This window comes from Hypomesus nipponensis, chromosome 15 (genome assembly GCF_054491055.1).
Source record: "Hypomesus nipponensis isolate SF chromosome 15, ASM5449105v1, whole genome shotgun sequence".
Classification (NCBI taxonomy): domain Eukaryota; kingdom Metazoa; phylum Chordata; class Actinopteri; order Osmeriformes; family Osmeridae; genus Hypomesus; species Hypomesus nipponensis.
The window spans coordinates 3,916,336-3,934,594 of NC_140375.1; the positions used below are offsets into that span (position 1 = coordinate 3,916,336).

At 47.8% G+C, this 18,259-nt stretch overlaps 2 protein-coding genes across 2 annotated transcripts; one reads left to right on the forward strand and one right to left on the reverse strand.

Moving 5' to 3' along the window:
- Positions 1-3,737: 3,737 nt before the first annotated feature.
- Positions 3,738-12,480, forward strand: bace2 (beta-secretase 2). Its single transcript, XM_084673438.1, has 9 exons — positions 3,738-4,278; positions 6,745-6,833; positions 7,115-7,331; positions 8,707-8,838; positions 9,332-9,466; positions 10,019-10,120; positions 10,519-10,668; positions 10,897-11,065; positions 11,318-12,480. The coding sequence occupies exons 1-9, from the start codon at positions 3,988-3,990 to the stop codon at positions 11,560-11,562; spliced, it is 1,530 nt and encodes a 509-aa protein (XP_084529564.1). The 5' UTR covers positions 3,738-3,987; the 3' UTR covers positions 11,563-12,480.
- On the reverse strand, positions 12,462-18,247 carry LOC146257077 (transmembrane protease serine 2-like). The gene is made up of 14 exons (XM_084673439.1): positions 17,281-18,247; positions 17,065-17,110; positions 16,694-16,850; positions 16,374-16,463; positions 16,118-16,228; positions 15,811-15,940; positions 15,562-15,672; positions 15,390-15,433; positions 14,685-14,847; positions 14,293-14,465; positions 13,971-14,066; positions 13,684-13,826; positions 12,956-13,105; positions 12,462-12,875 (listed from the first exon to the last, which is right to left on the reverse strand). The coding sequence occupies exons 1-14, from the start codon at positions 17,466-17,468 to the stop codon at positions 12,822-12,824; spliced, it is 1,656 nt and encodes a 551-aa protein (XP_084529565.1). The 5' UTR covers positions 17,469-18,247; the 3' UTR covers positions 12,462-12,821.
- Positions 18,248-18,259: the final 12 nt, after the last annotated feature.

The following is an 18,259-nucleotide window of genomic DNA, read 5'->3' on the forward strand; positions in this document are numbered from 1 at the left end:
ATACTCTGCAAATCTCTTACTCTGGCTGGGGCAGCACTGGGGAGGGTTTGTTTGCCTGGGAGCTCCATTCTTTCATTATGGAGGGGGTCTCTGAAGCAGAGAACACATACTACACTGGTGGGCGGGAGATGGTGAGGATACAGATTGTACGCTAAGAGACTGGCAGTGCTATAAGCTCAGAGACACGGAGAACCGCAATACCTCAGATAGTCCACACTCTACCGCAAAGCTTGTTGTTGCGTTGTTCTTCACAGTCATTTGCATTGTTGTTTCTAGGAATACAGGATGGAAAGAACACTTTGTTGCCTTGTTGTCTCAGTTAAGTGAATGGTTAAAATAAAATAATCATTTTTAGTCAATAACAAGAAGGAGTAGGGAATGCAGTTCAATACATTTGCTGTATGCGAGTAAGATCTTATTCTCCTGGCCTCAGAGCAATTGTATCATATGGTACTTTACTGAAAGTATACATCCCATATGTCCTTTGGAATCACTACGCAACTTTCTCACCACCCCACATGGCACGCAGTACCGTATGCTGCACCATACACACAGACCAGGACTGATCCACCAGCCTCCACCCACCCACCACCATGGGAACATCTGTGCCCCTCTGCTGTGCACATCTGCCAGGCACCGTGGCAGGCAGGGAAACAGATGGAGTGTGTGGGTGACACCAGCAAGATGAGAAAGGGTATTGGTTGGGCCAGGGGCATGAGGCCCTGAGGGAAGCAGGGTGGCAGGCATCATGACTCCCCCAGTGAAAGCCTTGATACAGGACTCTGTGACTCCCAGTGAAAGCCTTGATACAGGACTCTGTGACTCCCCCAGTGAAAGCCTTGATACAGGACTCTGTGACTCCCAGTGAAAGCCTTAATACAGGACTCTGTGACTCCCCCAGTGAAAGCCTTGATACAGGACTCTGTGACTCCTCCAGTGAAAGCCTTGATACAGGACTCTGTGACTCCCCCAGTGAAAGCCTTGATACAGGACTCTGTGACTCCTCCAGTGAAAGCCTTGATACAGGACTCTGTGACTCCCCCAGTGAAAGCCTTGATACAGGACTCTGTGACTCATTCTGCATCACAGTGCTGCTCATAAGAGTCAGTCATGACCCTCTACTCTGAACTCTGAAAGTAGCTAAATGTTGTCAGTGGGAAGTCTTAGTCACCAGTGTCGAGAGTGCGTGCACCATACAGTATCTCTCCCCATGAAATGTATATGATGTATCCTCTGTCGTCAAATGTCTAAGCAACCCTGGGCTGAGATATTGGATTAATTAATCAAAGTCAATTTATCCCTATAATGGTGTTGTGTTATTGCTGTATGTGTCTGTCTGTCTGTCTATTATCCTATCTGTCTGTCTGTCCGTCCGTCTGTCCATCTGTCTCGTGGCCTGAAAAGTAATGTACGAAAAAACAAACAATTCTATGAATAGTAAAAATCTCAAATCACACTAACTACAACAAGAGGCTGCGTTGCTAATGCAATTTTGGATCAATTACTTCAGTGGCAAAGGTTGTTTTCCCATTCTTCACTTGAATGTCATGGCAGAAACTCATGCATTGACCTCCATCACCACACTGACAGACAGAAAACAAGACAATTCCATTCCCCATCCCCCTAATCAAAAGAGTCTTGTGGAGCACTGGGGCGCAGGGAGAAAATGAGATTTGCTACAGAAACATGTGGCCAGGTCATTATAGCCTCCCCCCCACCCCTTCCCCCCACCCCCACCCCCAGCCCCCTTCTCCCAACACCCCCCAGCCCTCGACCCCTTAATCCTTGATTGTCCAGCTCTTCCCTGCCTGAAATTACACAGTATCCAATATCGCATGGAAATGCCAACAGATGCACTGTCTCAGATGAGCATTATAGACTTAGCCAGGGAGCAGGCATTAAGCCTCCGTGAGAGCTGCAGGATCGTGGCTTTGGGTGTGCTGAGGTGACAGGGTGACGTGGACAAGCTCGGAAACAGTCGGGCAACTCGGGGGCGAATGTGGTCCCATGAGCAGGCGGAAGCATTCAGACGCCGGTGTTCATGTCACGTCAAAGATGAAACAAAGAACATTTGGAAAACACGACCGTCACATGTCAGTTGTTTTTGAGGGAGTGTTACACTGTATCGAGTGGGGACGTCGGTGTGCCCTGACCACCACAAAGGAGGGGGGGTCTGGATGGAGATGGAGGGATGGTGAAAGGAGGCACGTGTTCCATCTTGTCGTCTCTCTGTCCCTCGACTTGGTCGTTGGCAGGATCCCACACAAGTAATCACGTTTTGAGAGCTATAAAGGGATTACAAACCAAAACTCCCAGTGAAGTAGCCTTGCCCTCCAAACCATTGGACTGTTCATATCACATAATCAGACGTATATTTTTGCGCCAGTATGCCAAGTGTCTTTGCTCGAGATGTGAAGAAGATAATGGCAAAGAGTACCCTCTAGTGGACACTAGTGGAAGTGCATCTAAATGAAAATCAATGTCGGAGCTTTGTTTGTGTAGGGTTAGGCCTACGTGGTGCTAGAGGCTGTCAGAGGCCTCTATGGGACTATTCACTGTCTACTGCTCCGGGTCTATACAGGCTGACTAAACCCTTAACTTGTACTAGCAACGAAAGCAGCTACATGATATGTTCATAAAACCTATTAGAAAAGACTGAGAAATCTGTCTGACCGAAACAAAATGTTTGACCTTGTCTCATATGCAAAATGGAGAAACCTGTGCTGATGAAGGAGGTTGAGGGGAAATGTTTAACTTTGATTGTAATTATACTCAAAAAAATAACACAACCAATGTCAACAACTCAGGTCCTATTGTCTGTCAGTCGGTTTTACGATGCGTCACTTGAGGACAGAATTTCGGGCTGCATTGAGACGAAGGTCCTTAATTCTGATGCCGTTTCCCAGACGATAAGGTCTAAGGTCTAAGGAGGGGATCCTTGTTGAGAAAAGCATGTGACATTAGAAGTGTGGAACACATGGGGGCTCTGGAGACAGAGAACAGTAGCTGCCTCTGTGCTGCGAGCAGAGAGGGAACTGTGGAGATTGTGGTGTGACACATCAATCTTCTTAACCGCAGGGGGCTCATTCCACCCTCACCACAAACACACACACACACACACAGAGGCCTTCCAAAAGACTTGACTGTGTGGTAGTCATCCCCACACCACACCTTTACATTCACGTGGGCGAGACAGCTCTTGAGGGGGGCCAGTTCGAGAGGTTCAGAGTTGAGGACATTCGGATAGAGATGTACTGAGAAGGCAGTGATGAATTATATGATCTTCTTAATACTCATACACAGTTTGTCAGCAACATTTTGATGGTTTGACCTAATTGAACATACCTCGGTTCAGTTACAGTAATCCACACACAAGGGTAGTTTCTGTTATTATATACATATACATTGGTTGTTAGGGACTCCTAGCTCGATAGGAAATGTTCATAGTATGTATATGAGTATACAAAATCTCGTCTTTTTCTCAAGCAATTAAGCTTGTTCACGTCATACATAATGCTTAGTGTATGAGAATATTTACAATTTCAAATTAACAGCGAAAAAAATGTGAATCAATTTGGTAAATTGTTGCAGAAAATGTATCTTACAGTAAAGAGCACTCCAACTGCAATGGAAGACATGCAAACGAGGTGTAGCGCTTGAACTTTCTGTGAAAGTTCTGTGAAGTCGTCACATCCGACCTATGGAATTCAGGAAGTCATTTATGCTGCAAAGTGAAAGAGAGCAGAGGCATAACATCAGTTGACACGGGCGCTGTTATTGTAGAAAGTACTCTCTCCTTCTGCAGTAGCCTATCAATGATCATTTCTCATGTTTCTTCTACTGTTCGGTAGGGAAACGGCCAATCCATGATGCTAAACACTGGAGTGGAGTGGCCATGATGGCCAAGTTTAAAACCAAGGAGCAAACTTTGAACAAGTCGGAATTGTAATACGGTTTCATTCGTCCTGGGCGCAGCCAACATTTTCAATGGCACACTTTAGCAGTTATATTCCCATTGGGACATTCCTTCTCATTGCATGCTTTGGAATGTCGAATTGTTACTTTACCGTTCCTCTGAAAATTTTCACGGGAAAGTTTAATTCTTCAATGGATTTGGACTTGACTCCTCTTCAACTAAAGCAAACCTCTGGAAACGAATTGGCTTTAGCATCTGATCCGAATGGAATCGTCAACTTTTTGGACATGGTCAACAATTTGCAAGGGGATTCTGGAAGAGGCTATTACATGGAGATGTCAATCGGGACTCCCGGTCAAAAGGTATTTTTTTCAGCATTTAAAATGAGTGATCCAGCACAGCCTCTTTATTTAGTTTTATTATAATGTATCTATTTATGGAATTCAGTGTCAAGAACAACAAACACAGCTGAACCATATTTCTATGAATTAATAAATGAAAAACTCTACTACTGTGAGGATGCATTAACCTTCCTGAGATTCTATTGTCTTCAGTCACAAAGACAGGTTGTCTCAGCCAGCATGTGATTCAGAGAGAGATTGAGGAGGCAGTGGGCCCCTAGGGCATGGGGCAGGCAGGCAGGCAAGAGGGGCATGTGGGGCAGGCTGCAACCAGCCCAAGGACCTGGGCCTTTGGGTAAGCCCCTACTCACATGAGCTCACATGATGCAGTCCGAGCCCCCACCAGAGCTCCCCTAGCCGAGCAGCTGACCAGGATTAGCTCGGACCAAGTCTCCGTGAGAGCAGTCTCACACAGAACCCCTCAAAACAACTCGCCAACTCTGTGGGTGTGTAAAGTTACAGTACAGCCATTTACTGTTCTTGCACGTTTTGTAAAAGGTTGAAATGTCTGTCACATGACAAAAAAATATAAAAAGGTTTGTTTGAGTCTAAGAACTGATTAAAGGAATTGGTGAAGGCATCAGCTTCCTTGAGGTGTTTCTCTGCAACTAGCTTAAAACATTAGTTAATTAGTTAATCAGTAAAATGCCCCATGGTACATTGGTCTTTGGACTAAGGGTTATACGATTTGGGGCTTTAAGACTTACGGGTTTCAGCTTAGACTATTTGGTTCCCACCGGCTTATCAGGCTCATTTCTGCCTCCTCACTGCCTTGTGGCCTATCACAGGCATGTGTGCACACTGCACAGACTGCCGCTAAGTTTGACATCATTAGCTTACAGCATCAAACACTTCCCCTGCTACACTCCTGACTATCAACAGTAGTTGGGGTGGGAGATACAATATTAGCCTGAGAGAGAGAGAGAGAGAGAGAGAGAGAGGTGGGAACACAACCTCCAACACAACCTCAAACAGGCCTATCAGTGATGTAATTAAGGACCTCGGCGTTAAACGAGGCACTATTCAAATGAGCCACTAATTGCCACATCTGTTGGCTGGCGTCGCAGCCCGACGGGCTGAGGTGTCGTCTGGAGCGCCTCACATCTGCTAAGTGCTACAAACAGGTAGCAGATGCACGCCGCCAATGTGCCTATGCCAATTACGACGGGAGAACGCTCTCGCGCGGGGAGGGGCGGGCGGGGCGGGCGACCACACCGGCCCGCTGGCAAGGAGAGTGCCGGAGGACGCACCGGGGTCCAGGAGGTGGGAGGTAGAGGAGAAATGCCCCGGTCCCCCCCCCCCTTCGCTTCCTCCCACTCCCCCCCCCCCCCCCCCGCTAAGCTCCGGCTGCCTGGGTTCTGGTGGTTTTGGCCCGGCGCACGTAGAGACGTGCCATCTGTGTGGTGGCTGTGGGGGTTTGGGGGATGGCACGGTTACAAGCGCTGGGACCGTGGCCAGCCCCGATGAGGAAGCACACTCGGATAGGGCGCTCGGTGGCTCCGTCCTGGCCTCGCAGGACCAGGAAGCAGATGTGCTGGGTTTCCCAGGGACGACCGAGTGATATGTTGTTGTTTCTGATGTAGTCTTTATTTTGGAAGACCGCAACTTCCTGCTCAGCAGTTGTGACACAAAAGGGCTTTCCACAGCAGAGCCAGGGAGAGGGGGAGTAGGAAGGGAATAGGCGTTCTAATGCCCGACGTTTGGAACTCGTTCTGGCATCAGCCACAAAGAAAAACTTGACCGTCTCTTGAGTCGAGCTGGTTATGGTTAAACCTATCTGTCGAGCTATGGAACTAATCAAAACTCCAAAAATCTGTCCTGTTACATCTTCCGTAGGGTGTCTATCCACCTGTCCCCAAGCAAATAAGCATGTCCCATGATGCAGCTTCATGTAGGCTATAATATTCAGTAAATACACCTGTTTGGCATGAGTGGTGGCACTGCAGAGGACTAACTGATGCCCACCCCCCTAAACGATGACACGAAGTAATGACCCTTGCGTGCCTGTTGCCGAGGTTACGGAACACTGTTATCTCATTAGTTCCCCGTCGTTGACTTGACGCTGTGAGATAACATGAGTTCAACTGATGCTAGCATGTAGGCACACACACACACTTACACACACACACACACACACACACACACACACACACACACACACACACTGGTCTGGTGACACACAGGTGACAAATACCAGGTCAGGTCTCTACACACAGGAGAAACATGTGGGAATGGTCACGTTTGCCCAGGTCTTTAATTAAAACCCAATGCCAGGCATAGCACATAGAGCTTAGCCTGAGTGCTAAGGAGCTGTCCTTTACCAGTCTATTTCTGTATGTCCTGTGTGGATGTTTGCCTTGCAGGGAGGGGTTGGGTTGGTGAGTGTGTTGACAAATGACTAATAAAGTTTTCCTTTTTGTCAACCAGCTGAACATCCTGGTAGACACAGGGAGTAGCAACTTTGCCGTGGCGGCCTCGGCCCATCCCTTCATCACACACTTCTTCGACACTTCACTGTAAGTGTGTGTGTGTGTGTGTGTGTGGGGAGGGCGGGGTCAGATCCAGGCCCCGTGATCTCTGTCTGGAACGTCAGGTTTTGTGTTATGTTCAGATAAGATCACCGCATCAGGAAGTCAAACCAAACTAAAAGGGAAAGCATTGATTAACGTTGACAACAACAACGAGTTGGCCTGTTTTACCGAAATGTGCATTTATGTGTGAATACTCACTTGACCGTAAATATCTCGCTTTGTCTCTGAAAGGCTGGTTAACCCTGCTTCTCCAACCGTGTGTCCAGTTCTAGCACGTACCAGACCACAGGCAGGACGGTGTCTGTGAGGTACACCCAGGGAAACTGGGAGGGTGAGCTGGGCATCGATCGTGTTTCCATCCCCAAGGGCCCCAACGGCACCATGAGCATCAACATCGCCGCCATCCTGTCCTCTGAAGGCTTCTTCCTCCCCGGGGTCAATTGGCAAGGCATTCTGGGACTGGCCTACCCCTTGCTGGCACGGGTAAGGCTGAGAGAGGGCACTCCTTGCACCCTCTGGTGCCACCTTGATATGAATGCATGCCAATGGGTGTGTTTGATTACAGACTTGCCCCAAGGCTACTACTACTGTATGTTATCACAAAGCAGACAAACCCAAGCTGAGTAAGTGCACGTATGATATGAGTCAAGGGAGGTGTCTGTGCCGAGTTTCTACTTTGCCAACAGATGACTTATGCAGATAGTAGTGATACAGGAGTTCCTCAGTCGTGGACCATTTCCGACCTTAACACTCCGCTCACTGCTCAGATAAGATCGGCTTTCGTTCAAGTTCTGAAATTTGTCACGCGTCACATGCATGGCTCTGACCCAAGACATGACCATACAAGGTTAAGAAGTTTTGTCGGAAATGGTTCAGTCATGGGGGGGGGGGTAATGGCGCGAGTTATTCCTAGCGCTCACGGGAGTTCCACGCTTCAATTTGAAAAGCACAGCTATTAAATAATAGCTAAAAACGGTGTCTGTGAGGTACACCCAGGGAAACTGGGAGGGTGAGCTGGGCATCGATCGTGTTTCCATCCCCAAGGGCCCCAACGGCACCATGAGCATCAACATCGCCGCCATCCTGTCCTCTGAAGGCTTCTTCCTCCCCGGGGTCAATTGGCAAGGCATTCTGGGACTGGCCTACCCCTTGCTGGCACGGGTAAGGCTGAGAGAGGGCACTCCTTGCACCCTCTGGTGCCACCTTGATATGAATGCATGCCAATGGGTGTGTTTGATTACAGACTTGCCCCAAGGCTACTACTACTGTATGTTATCACAAAGCAGACAAACCCAAGCTGAGTAAGTGCACGTATGATATGAGTCAAGGGAGGTGTCTGTGCCGAGTTTCTACTTTGCCAACAGATGACTTATGCAGATAGTAGTGATACAGGAGTTCCTCAGTCGTGGACCATTTCCGACCTTAACACTCCGCTCACTGCTCAGATAAGATCGGCTTTCGTTCAAGTTCTGAAATTTGTCACGCGTCACATGCATGGCTCTGACCCAAGACATGACCATACAAGGTTAAGAAGTTTTGTCGGAAATGGTTCAGTCATGGGGGGGGGGGTAATGGCGCGAGTTATTCCTAGCGCTCACGGGAGTTCCACGCTTCAATTTGAAAAGCACAGCTATTTATTGTGTTGTCTGACCGCAGTGGCCCAACGCAGGGTTTCCCGCAGGACTTTTCAGTTAAGGCGTTTAGTATTTCCATTCACAAATGGAAATACTAAAACAAATGCAAACAAAAGCGTACAGATCGAGCGATACCATTTGACGGTACGTCTCCATGTGACATTGACATCTGACTGGAGCAGGTAAGGGACCATCATATGTTCTTTCCCGCCCGCCTTTTCCAGCCCGATTCGTCCGTGGAGCCCTTCTTCAACTCGGTGGTGCGACAGACGGGCATTCCAGATGTCTTCTCGCTCCAGATGTGTGGAGCTGGCCTGTCGGCCAGCAGCTCCGCCGACCCCGTGGGGGGCAGTCTTGTGAGTAGTCAGCAGGGCTGGGGGGGGGGGGGACGGGGACACGACAAAGGAAGAACTGTTGAGTCCCACTCAAGATGTGAACTGAGGCTGTTCCTTCCCAGGCACTTGAGGCAGAGGCTCCTCTGCCTCCAGATCCGGTTAGCCCTTCCGGGGGAAGGACGAGGCTTGAGCAGCTTGATGCCTCTTCCAAACATGATCGCTAGCTGCTCCCCCTGCCTCCCCAATGTGCTTCCTCTACAGGACGCCCAGTCTAGTTAGCGAGCGGCTAATGAGGCTAAGATCGCACCCTGCCGACAGCAGGTCTGTCAGCGTCGCGGAGCCGCCCGCCGCTCGCCCGCCACGTGACCCAGTGAGAGCGGCAGATGGGCGAGATGGCGAGATGCCTCGCAGGGATAAACCTGCTCCCTGCTCCCCTTAAAAAAACCTGTCCCTGTTGTTGTTGCTTGCTATCTGCTGTTTTCACCAAGGTGAATGACGGTCTGCTCTGTTTCAGGTCATGGGAGGTGTTGAACCAACTCTGTACCGGGGGTCAGTGTGGTACACCCCCATTAGACAGGAGTGGTATTACCAGGTGGAAGTGTTGAAGCTGGAGGTTGGCGACCAGAACTTAAACCTGGACTGCAGAGAGGTATGACAATATCCAACTGAGCTCCGAGCAAAAACGATTCAGTTTCACAGGGTCCGAGGTTATGATGTTAACTTGTTCTATAAATCCATCTTGTTCTATAAAGCCAACCGACGGCCATTTTCAATGGAGAATCAACATGTTTTTTTTTTTTTTTTCAAATGTATAACTAAGACTCGTACATGTTTGGGAAATTGGATTTTAGGTCTCTTGCATACATAAATACCAAGGTTGATTTCACAAGACATCTGGGAAGTAGCACTTTGCAAACTGGAATGTTTTCTACATGTTTTTACTGTTTTAGTTATTGGTATGTAGACTATGGTTCTCTTATGCTTTTGATGCTCCGCCAGAATTGCCCTCTGGAGACAGTAAATCCTTTTTGAATAGAAAAAAAAATCGAATTGTTGTTTGAAGAAATATGACAGGAGTGTTTGTCAACCCTTCCAGGAGGAGGGCTATTACGCCTGACCAGACGACTGGCTGTTCCGTCTGGGTCTTCTGAGGATCCCAACACTAACATGCCCTGTTTTTGCGTCTCACCCTGTCTCACAGTACAACATGGATAAAGCCATAGTTGACAGTGGGACCACTCTGCTGCGACTGCCTGTCAACGTCTTCAATGCAGTGGTGGAAGCCATCTCCACCAGTTCTCTGGTAGGTCCGCGGTGGCCATGAGCAATCATACACACAGCGAGAATCAAACGGCAGGTTCTTTGTTGGGCTGTGAGGACGAGGTTGTCTGAGGACCACCTTTGAAGCGTCCCTGTTATCTTTAACAAAAACCCCATGGTTGGTATTTATCCACAGGGTTTAAACATTCATATATATATATATATATATATATATACACTAATAGCTGACACTAATTCACCTTATTTCTTATTAATGAAGATACCTAAATTATACGAAGTCAATTTTCAGCACGTTCATAGACGAACGGTAGCACATTTTAATGACAAATAGACGGCACGCTTAACACGTTTTGCCGCCCTTATTTCTCCATTGTTCCTCACACCCCCGTTCGCTTCCTACCCCCTGCCTCTGCTGTCCAGATCCAGGATTTCTCCTCAGGGTTCTGGTTGGGCACAAAGCTGGCCTGCTGGATGAAGGGAGAGACCCCCTGGAGGTTCTTCCCCAAGCTGTCCCTCTACCTGAGAGCCACCAACACCAGCCAGTCCTTCCGCATCACCATCCTCCCTCAGGTGAACACACGACCATGCGTCGTCTAAGTTTCCCCAGGCTTAAAAAAAAATACATTATCACACACAACAATTTTTTTTGTGTGTGCCTTATTTCTATGCATTTTGTTTATATCTATTATATGTATGTTTTGTGTGTGTGTGTACCACTGAAAGGCACAGTTGAGCAATGACAATAAAGGTATTGATGCATTGATTTTACATCCACACTTTGGCCTGCCCCTCCCCCAGCTGTACATTCAGCCAATCACAGACGTCGACGGCACGCTGGACTGCTTCCGATTCGGCGTGTCGTCTTCGGCCAACGGCCTCGTCATCGGAGCCACCGTCATGGAGGGCTTCTACGTGGTTTTCGACCGCGCCCAGAAGAGGGTGGGCTTCGCTCTCAGCACTTGTGCAGGTAAAGACGAGACACACTCATCTCAGTCCTCATCCGCATGGAACCAGAACGTTACTGTCATCACTGTCTCTCCGGAACCTTCTGGTGTCTATTTTCGACCTCGGGAAAAAAATCGACGCCCTACGGATTTGGGGGTTCTGTATATGCGTACATGCGGACTCATGTAATAGCTGAATCCTCCAACCTTATATGACAGCGTTAAATCTCTGGTCTTGCCCCTCCCTCCCTTCACTTTCTTCTTCCCTTTGATAGCGAACGGAGGCGTGGCTGTGTCGGAGATTTCCGGGCCCTTCTCGGCGGAGGACGTGGCGGCCGACTGTGCTGCCGGAGGCCTGCTGAAGGAGCCCTTCTTCTGGGTGGTGTCCTACGCCCTCATGGCCGTGTGCGGCCTGGTCCTCCTGCTCCTGCTGCTCCTCCTCGTGCTGCCCTGCCGGCGACGCCACCCCGTGGGGGAGATCACCGACGAGTCGTCGCTGGTCCGACACCGCATCAAGTGACTGAGACGAAACCTGGGGGGTGGCGAGTCGGGGGGACACCGCCCGGGCACTCTGCGGCGCCGTCGTCAGAGGAGGCGATAGGCTCGCACTGACCGTTGAGGTGATTCACTGGATGTTTTTGGACAGGACTATTGGCTGAGATTGGTCAGCTGGCGGTACTTCCTGGTTTGACGAGTAAAGACAAGAGACGAGATCCATATTTATTCCCCTTGTACCCCATCAAAACCACAACCACCTTAATCTGTGTTTAGAGAACAATACAGGAAAGAAAAATAGGAATAATTAAGTATCTCTGAAGTACATGCCTTCCCTGTTGAAGTCTGTGTTGAGGAGCTAAATATCTTGCTGTACAAAGGCCAAATCTCTGTTTTGTGACATTCACCTCCAATGTCCTAGCTTTGTATTATGTAGGACATATGTTTGTGAGACCTTCTGTCCAAGTGCACTTTGTTTTTCCAATACTAATCAAAACATTCAAAGATCTCAATCACTGAGTGTGTTAATGGTAGAAGGATGGAGTATTTTGAAGGAAGACAATTTGTTTGTCAATTATGTTGTGTACAATTACTAATATATACATACTGTTGTTTAAATTCATTCGTGTTTGATTGCACGCTACTACCCCAATACCCTAATAATGTAAGACACTTAAAGGTTGTTTGTAAGGGCACATATATTTATATTTTATTATTTTTATTGAAAATCATTGAATATGTTTGTTAGCTATTACAAGCCAAAGTCAGCAATGGTCAATCAAAGATGTACTGTTAATGACTGTCTAAAACAATGTTGTTACAGGTACAGAATGCTTTGCCATGTTCAGCTGGTTTATTTGTGTGTTTATATGTGCCAAATTTGTGATCTGTACATACGTAATTCTATGAACTTGATTAAACGTAACATTCCTCTTGCACTTAATATGGATATTTTCTTGTCACTCACTTTATATGCAATCATTACAAAATATATCAAATGTGAGATAAGTGTGTGCTTTGAGTGACATCTAGTGTCGAAATGTAGTACTTCACCTCAAGATTTAAGATTCATACAGTAGAAAACATCCGGAAATGTCCATCCGTCTCCCTTAATGATGGGATTTCCAAAGATAACGACAAACACTACACTGATGTTCAGGACTTAGAGATAACTACACGTTCTTTAGTGAAGCGCAGTAGAACATGATTAATAAATAAGGATAGCACTGGATCATTTGAAAGCAGTAGCATGTCTTTGTAATGTAGCTGTTCTGATATTTGTCTTCATTCAAATATGTATTGCCCTCCATCTTTGTATTGTTCTTCAACTTGATATTTCTGGAAAGGAGAACAAATGGTTAAAACTTCCCATTACACTATTAATGTCCACCTATGTAAAACGGGCGTGTCATTAATACCTGCATCTGCTCATAGAGCCACTCTAGGTAGAAGGTGACGTTTCCATAGGCTGCCGGGACGCCCGAGACACATCCGTACGCCTGGCTTCTGTCCCCAATGAGCCACCATACAGAATCTTCCTCTGTCACCAGGGGGCCACCTAAGTCTCCCTGAGAAAAAGAGTCCATAGTGACAGAATGGAACTACAACCCTCATAGCTCTGGCAGTTGGTTAGGGTCACGGTGAGAAACACATCTGTCATCTGCTGTGCCATTGCCCTGGTTTTGCTTGAAGTAGATAAGAAACGTCGATTAAGATAAGTGGATTACTCCTGGTCATTATGTCACGTACATCAAGGTTACTTTCAAAGGAACACACAAGGGTGGTTTTGTTTGGCCACAATCTGTTACATTTGAAAAGCCTCATTCAATGATTACTAAAGTCTTCGAATGTCAATTGCTATGTATGCACATGAAAAGCTGAAGGGTGTTTAAACAGGCTGACAGAACAGCACTGCGGCGTTCAAACCTTTTCTTTTTCCACTTCTCAGACTCATAATTTCCCTGTGAGGGCAACACTGAACTAGAATGCAAATATGGGCCCGCCACACTGCACAGACTTCTCTCATCCGTTTCCTTCAAGCTCCCAGTGTCTACCACACATCCACAGAGTACCCGTGGGCTCTGCTCTACTCAGTGGCAGCGTGCCGGCGAGCGTTTCATTCACGTCTGCGTGTCTTCTGGATTACCTCACAAGGCTTCTCCACCGCCCCCGGGGTTCCAGCACAGACCCCGTCCCGGGCGGAGGCCCCATCAGAACCTGGGAGGTCGCGGCAGGCCGCGGGGTCCAACAACGTCACCTCCGCCTCTATCAGGAACTCCGAGCCGCCGTCTTCAGAGGAAGGACGCAAGGAAGGACACGAGGAAGGAAGAATGAAAGAGGAAGGGACCCAACAGGAGACGGATGTGAGAAATCCAACAGGAGACTCCCATGAGATGGTGTGTCGCTTTCCAAACCGATGAGAACATGACTTACTCGTGAGTTCTGTGCTGCCAAATCCCGTTGTCCAGCATTTCCTGGGAGCTTTGAAGTCCAGCCCGACATTGGGCAGACACACAGGCCTGATGTTACCTGTATACATACAGCCCAAGGGTTTGTGTTGAAAGCTAGTGACTCAACAGGACGTCAGAGCTAACCTTTACTAAGCTCTGGCAGCAAAAAGGAACAGGAACACATCGAAGCATGGTGAAATGATGTTAATAAAATGATAAGAACAAAAAAACATGTTTACAATTGATTTACGGTTTGCTGCTATTATGACAAAATGGGATGAGAAATAATAAAGTCACTTCCTCACTTGTCATCTCGACGGGTTTGGTGAGCCTCATCAGAGCAATGTTATTCCTCCCAGTGTTGGTTTGAAAGGCCTCGTGGGCCAGAATGTGGCTGACTCGAAAACTATCATGAAACGCAGCGGGCCAGGTATTCACTACACCTGCAAACACCTTCCAGGCCTGAGGGCTGGAATCCCTGTCGAGAAAACACGAAACATTTACATTTACCGAAACAACCAACTTTGTTTTGGTTCCGGTTCCGATTCACCCGTCTTCCCCCGATCTCTGGTAGGTCTGGACAGGCACAAGCAAGATGGAGGGGGCTAAGTGCTTCTGGATCCACCCGACTGGGCTCGTTCACAGCTCCGTTCACAGAGGAGCGGACAGGGACACGCCAGGGCATCAGGAGGCTCACTTCTGCACACAGCTAGCTGCCGTGACGATCCAATAGGGGCTGATGATGGTGCCGCTGCAGGTGACGGAGCTGCTCAGCAGGGCGTGCCAAGGCCACGCCCCCAGACTGGCGGGCTGCTCCTTCACCGTACCGCTAGACGTGGGGGTCACTCTGGTCCCGCAGTCTACAGAAAGAGAAGGGTGTTTTCTCCTGTGGTGGACCAGCCTACGAGGTACTCTGCCAACACAGTCTAGAGGGGACAGCCCCTACACACCAGTGTCCCCTAGAGCAGGGCTTCCCAACCCTAGTCCTCGGGACCCCCTGTCCTGCATGTTTTAGATGTTTCCCTGCTCCAACACACATGATTCAAATGAACGGTCTTAACAGGTTTCTGCAGAGCTGGATAACGACCCATTCATTTGAATCAGGTGTGTTGGAGCAGGGAAACATCTAAAACATGCAGGACAGGGAGGCCCGAGGACCAGGATTGGGAACCCCTGCTCTAGAGACTGTTAACAACAGGGGACACCACACATTTTAAAAAGGTGACGAAAGCAAGGTGCAGTGAAAGCTATGCCGTAATGAATCAGCACGTCTACATTCAAATCGTGATTGCCATTCGAGTGACAACTAGCATTTCATCTATTCAATCCGGTCACGTAACCAGATCACTTTGGACGGATACATATTGAGAAATCCGAAGAGCTGAAGTTTAGCTTGACTGACCGACGCATCGCAGAGTAACGCCATTCCCACTGGAGCAGTTGTTGCTGAGGGGCAGAACCAAAAAACACCAAGAGGGCCGTCACCACCCACCACTGATTGCCCGGCATCACTAACCACCATGGTCACATGACCCTCTAAAACATGGCTGGGCTGGTGTTGCCTCAGGTCATACCTGTTGATGAACAGCTTCAGTATGTTTGTGTCTGGGCTTGACCCCGTCTTCACCTGGAGGTATCCGTTACTCGTGTTGATCTTCATTTGGCCGGATCGCGCCGAGGTGTACCTGTTCGTAATACTTCGGTCAAGTTAACGTATTATCATTTTTCTTCGGAACATGCTCCACTTAGAAATGCACATTTGGTACAGTGGTCCACAGCAGTGCCACTACAGGAATGAAAACTTCTGTATAAACGCATCTCACACACTGTATCCTATCCTCTGGCAGGCGGTTTGCCCAAGGTTCGTAGTCCACCCTTCTGAGCACACTGGCTTCCAGGAGCGGTCCTTAGACCTATAGATCTGAAGGATAAAACCAGAGCCAAACAGCCTGACTGCTTAAGCACACACACACACACACACACACAATTGGATGTATTAGTGTCAGATAAGGACAAGACCGCAAGACTATCCCCCTTGACTAAATAACACGTGAGCGCAAGCCTGTGACAGACAAGTGCAGGCCGAATCTCTCATGTGACATGTGGCTGTGGAACAGGAGGGTCACCTACGGCACATGGCTTCATCCTCCCCACCAGGGCAGTCAGTCACTCCGTCACACCACTGGGAGTGCAGGAGACAGAGGTTATCCTTGCACCGCACCCCGAAACACATGGAAGACACTGGAAAACAGGGTGTGGGTGTGTTTTTAGGTTAATAGAGACACAAATAGACAGCTGCGATAGATTTCTTAGCAATAAATACGAGTTGAACTCCTGCCTGTTTAGGAACGCAAAGCAAGGTGTTAAAGACGCTGTGGTTCCGTACAGTAGTAGCCCAGGAGGACCCCAGCCACCAGGACGAGAAGCAGGGTGCTGACCACGGCCGTCACCGTCAACTTCCTGCAGTTCCTCCCTGCTGGGACAGATCCATACTGATGAAACGCTCGACACCTCAGCACGACCTTCTCTATACATCGCAGCAGTGGAAAATCGAGTTTGATCTGGTCAGTGTGTGCAGATTTACAAATTTAAACAGGAAACACACACTCAAGCATATACAGTAATCAATAAAATAACAATCCGACCTAAGGACAAACCGTCCTAGTTAGTCCTAGTATGGTTGATAGGTCTGGAAAGCCGTTCCACCTTTTGGAGGGATGGTGGCAGGGGTTTGTGGTGGGCTGGGAGGGTGCAGGGCCACCTGGTGGACGTACTGGGGCTCCACAGGGGGGTTATCAGGTGGGGGTCTCTGCACCTCCTCCCTCTCCTCAGAGTCGTCATGAACACACACAACACCAGGTTCCTGTGCACCCACGAGTGTGGAGTATGAGGAATCATCCGCATAACGTCACATATACAGAGGGTGGAGTTCTGCAGTCTCTCTCATGAAGGCTACTATGAGACGGGTATAATAGCTTTACAGAAGGTATTCAGAATAGAAAAGACATTGTTAAATACAAATGTATAATGCTCGGAACGTCACACAGCTAATCACTACAGTAGGCAACATAACATACCGTATTGGCAGACATTTTTCCTTTCAAGACACCTTGGGCTAGTAGTCTATATGGAAAGCAAACGCATTGTCATTCTATAGAGCATAACAATCACACAATGTGTTTTGCTAAGCTTCAGTAGATATGCTTATGGCTTACAAACACAACAGTGACCATTGAGTCAAAAACGACACAAAAAACAAGCCACACCACAAGCCATGAACACAGAATACTTACAGTTCGTGTAACTTCAACCTGATCGAGCTCAATTCACATGTGAAGCTCACTCCATGGTCCTCCCATGCACGCACTCTCCAGGGGAGCAGCCTGGAGCAGCTGGTTGTGCCTGGACACTCCTTGGTAGAGGCTGTAGGTGGGAGGTTGTTAACCCTCTCACAGAAGCTCCATGGCTGACAGAAGAACATCCCTCTCAGCAGGGGGAGGTTAACCCCTTTCAGTGTTCACTGGCACGTTGCATTATTCTGAGGTGTATTGGGAGTCTAAGTACAAGTGAAAGAATGGTACTCACCCTACTTTGCTTGAACTAGCTGAATCGACTGTACAGACAGCGATGTCATAACGTAGCTAAGTGAATTTTCACGTCGATCTAGTTTTCAAACTTCAGCTCTCGGAGAAAGACATCCATTTACCCCTGAAGCGTAAGACTGTCTTCTTGAGATGTGAAGTCATACGATTTTCCAAAATGTACTGGCCTATACCACTTACTTGTAATATAATTTAAGTGTAAAAAAAACATTATACATGACTGGCATTACCATGTGTTTTATCATTTTTATGTACATATCATATTTATATCTTAACAAAAACAAAAGACGGATTCTAAAATATTTAATATCAAAATAAGACAACAAAGCCTGTGAATGTGTCTGGTTATGTATCATTGTAATGTAGTTTTAGGTATTTGATTGCATCATGCCCCTAGTACAGTCAAGTTCAAACACATGCATCCCTTGGACTAGAGTTCCAATCCAGCACAGAAATTCAGGACATAATACAGTACATTCTTAATTCCCTATGGGTCATGGCATAGAATGATGACTGGTCACATATGTTATGAAGCCGCATAGCCTAAAAGTAAAGTCTCTTCGGTGACTTTTGCATATTCAAAGCCGTGTCGATGTGAATCCACTGAAACAGACCCCTCGTCTTCCTTTTCCCTCCGCCTCTCCACCCCTCTCCGCCCCCCCAAACCCTT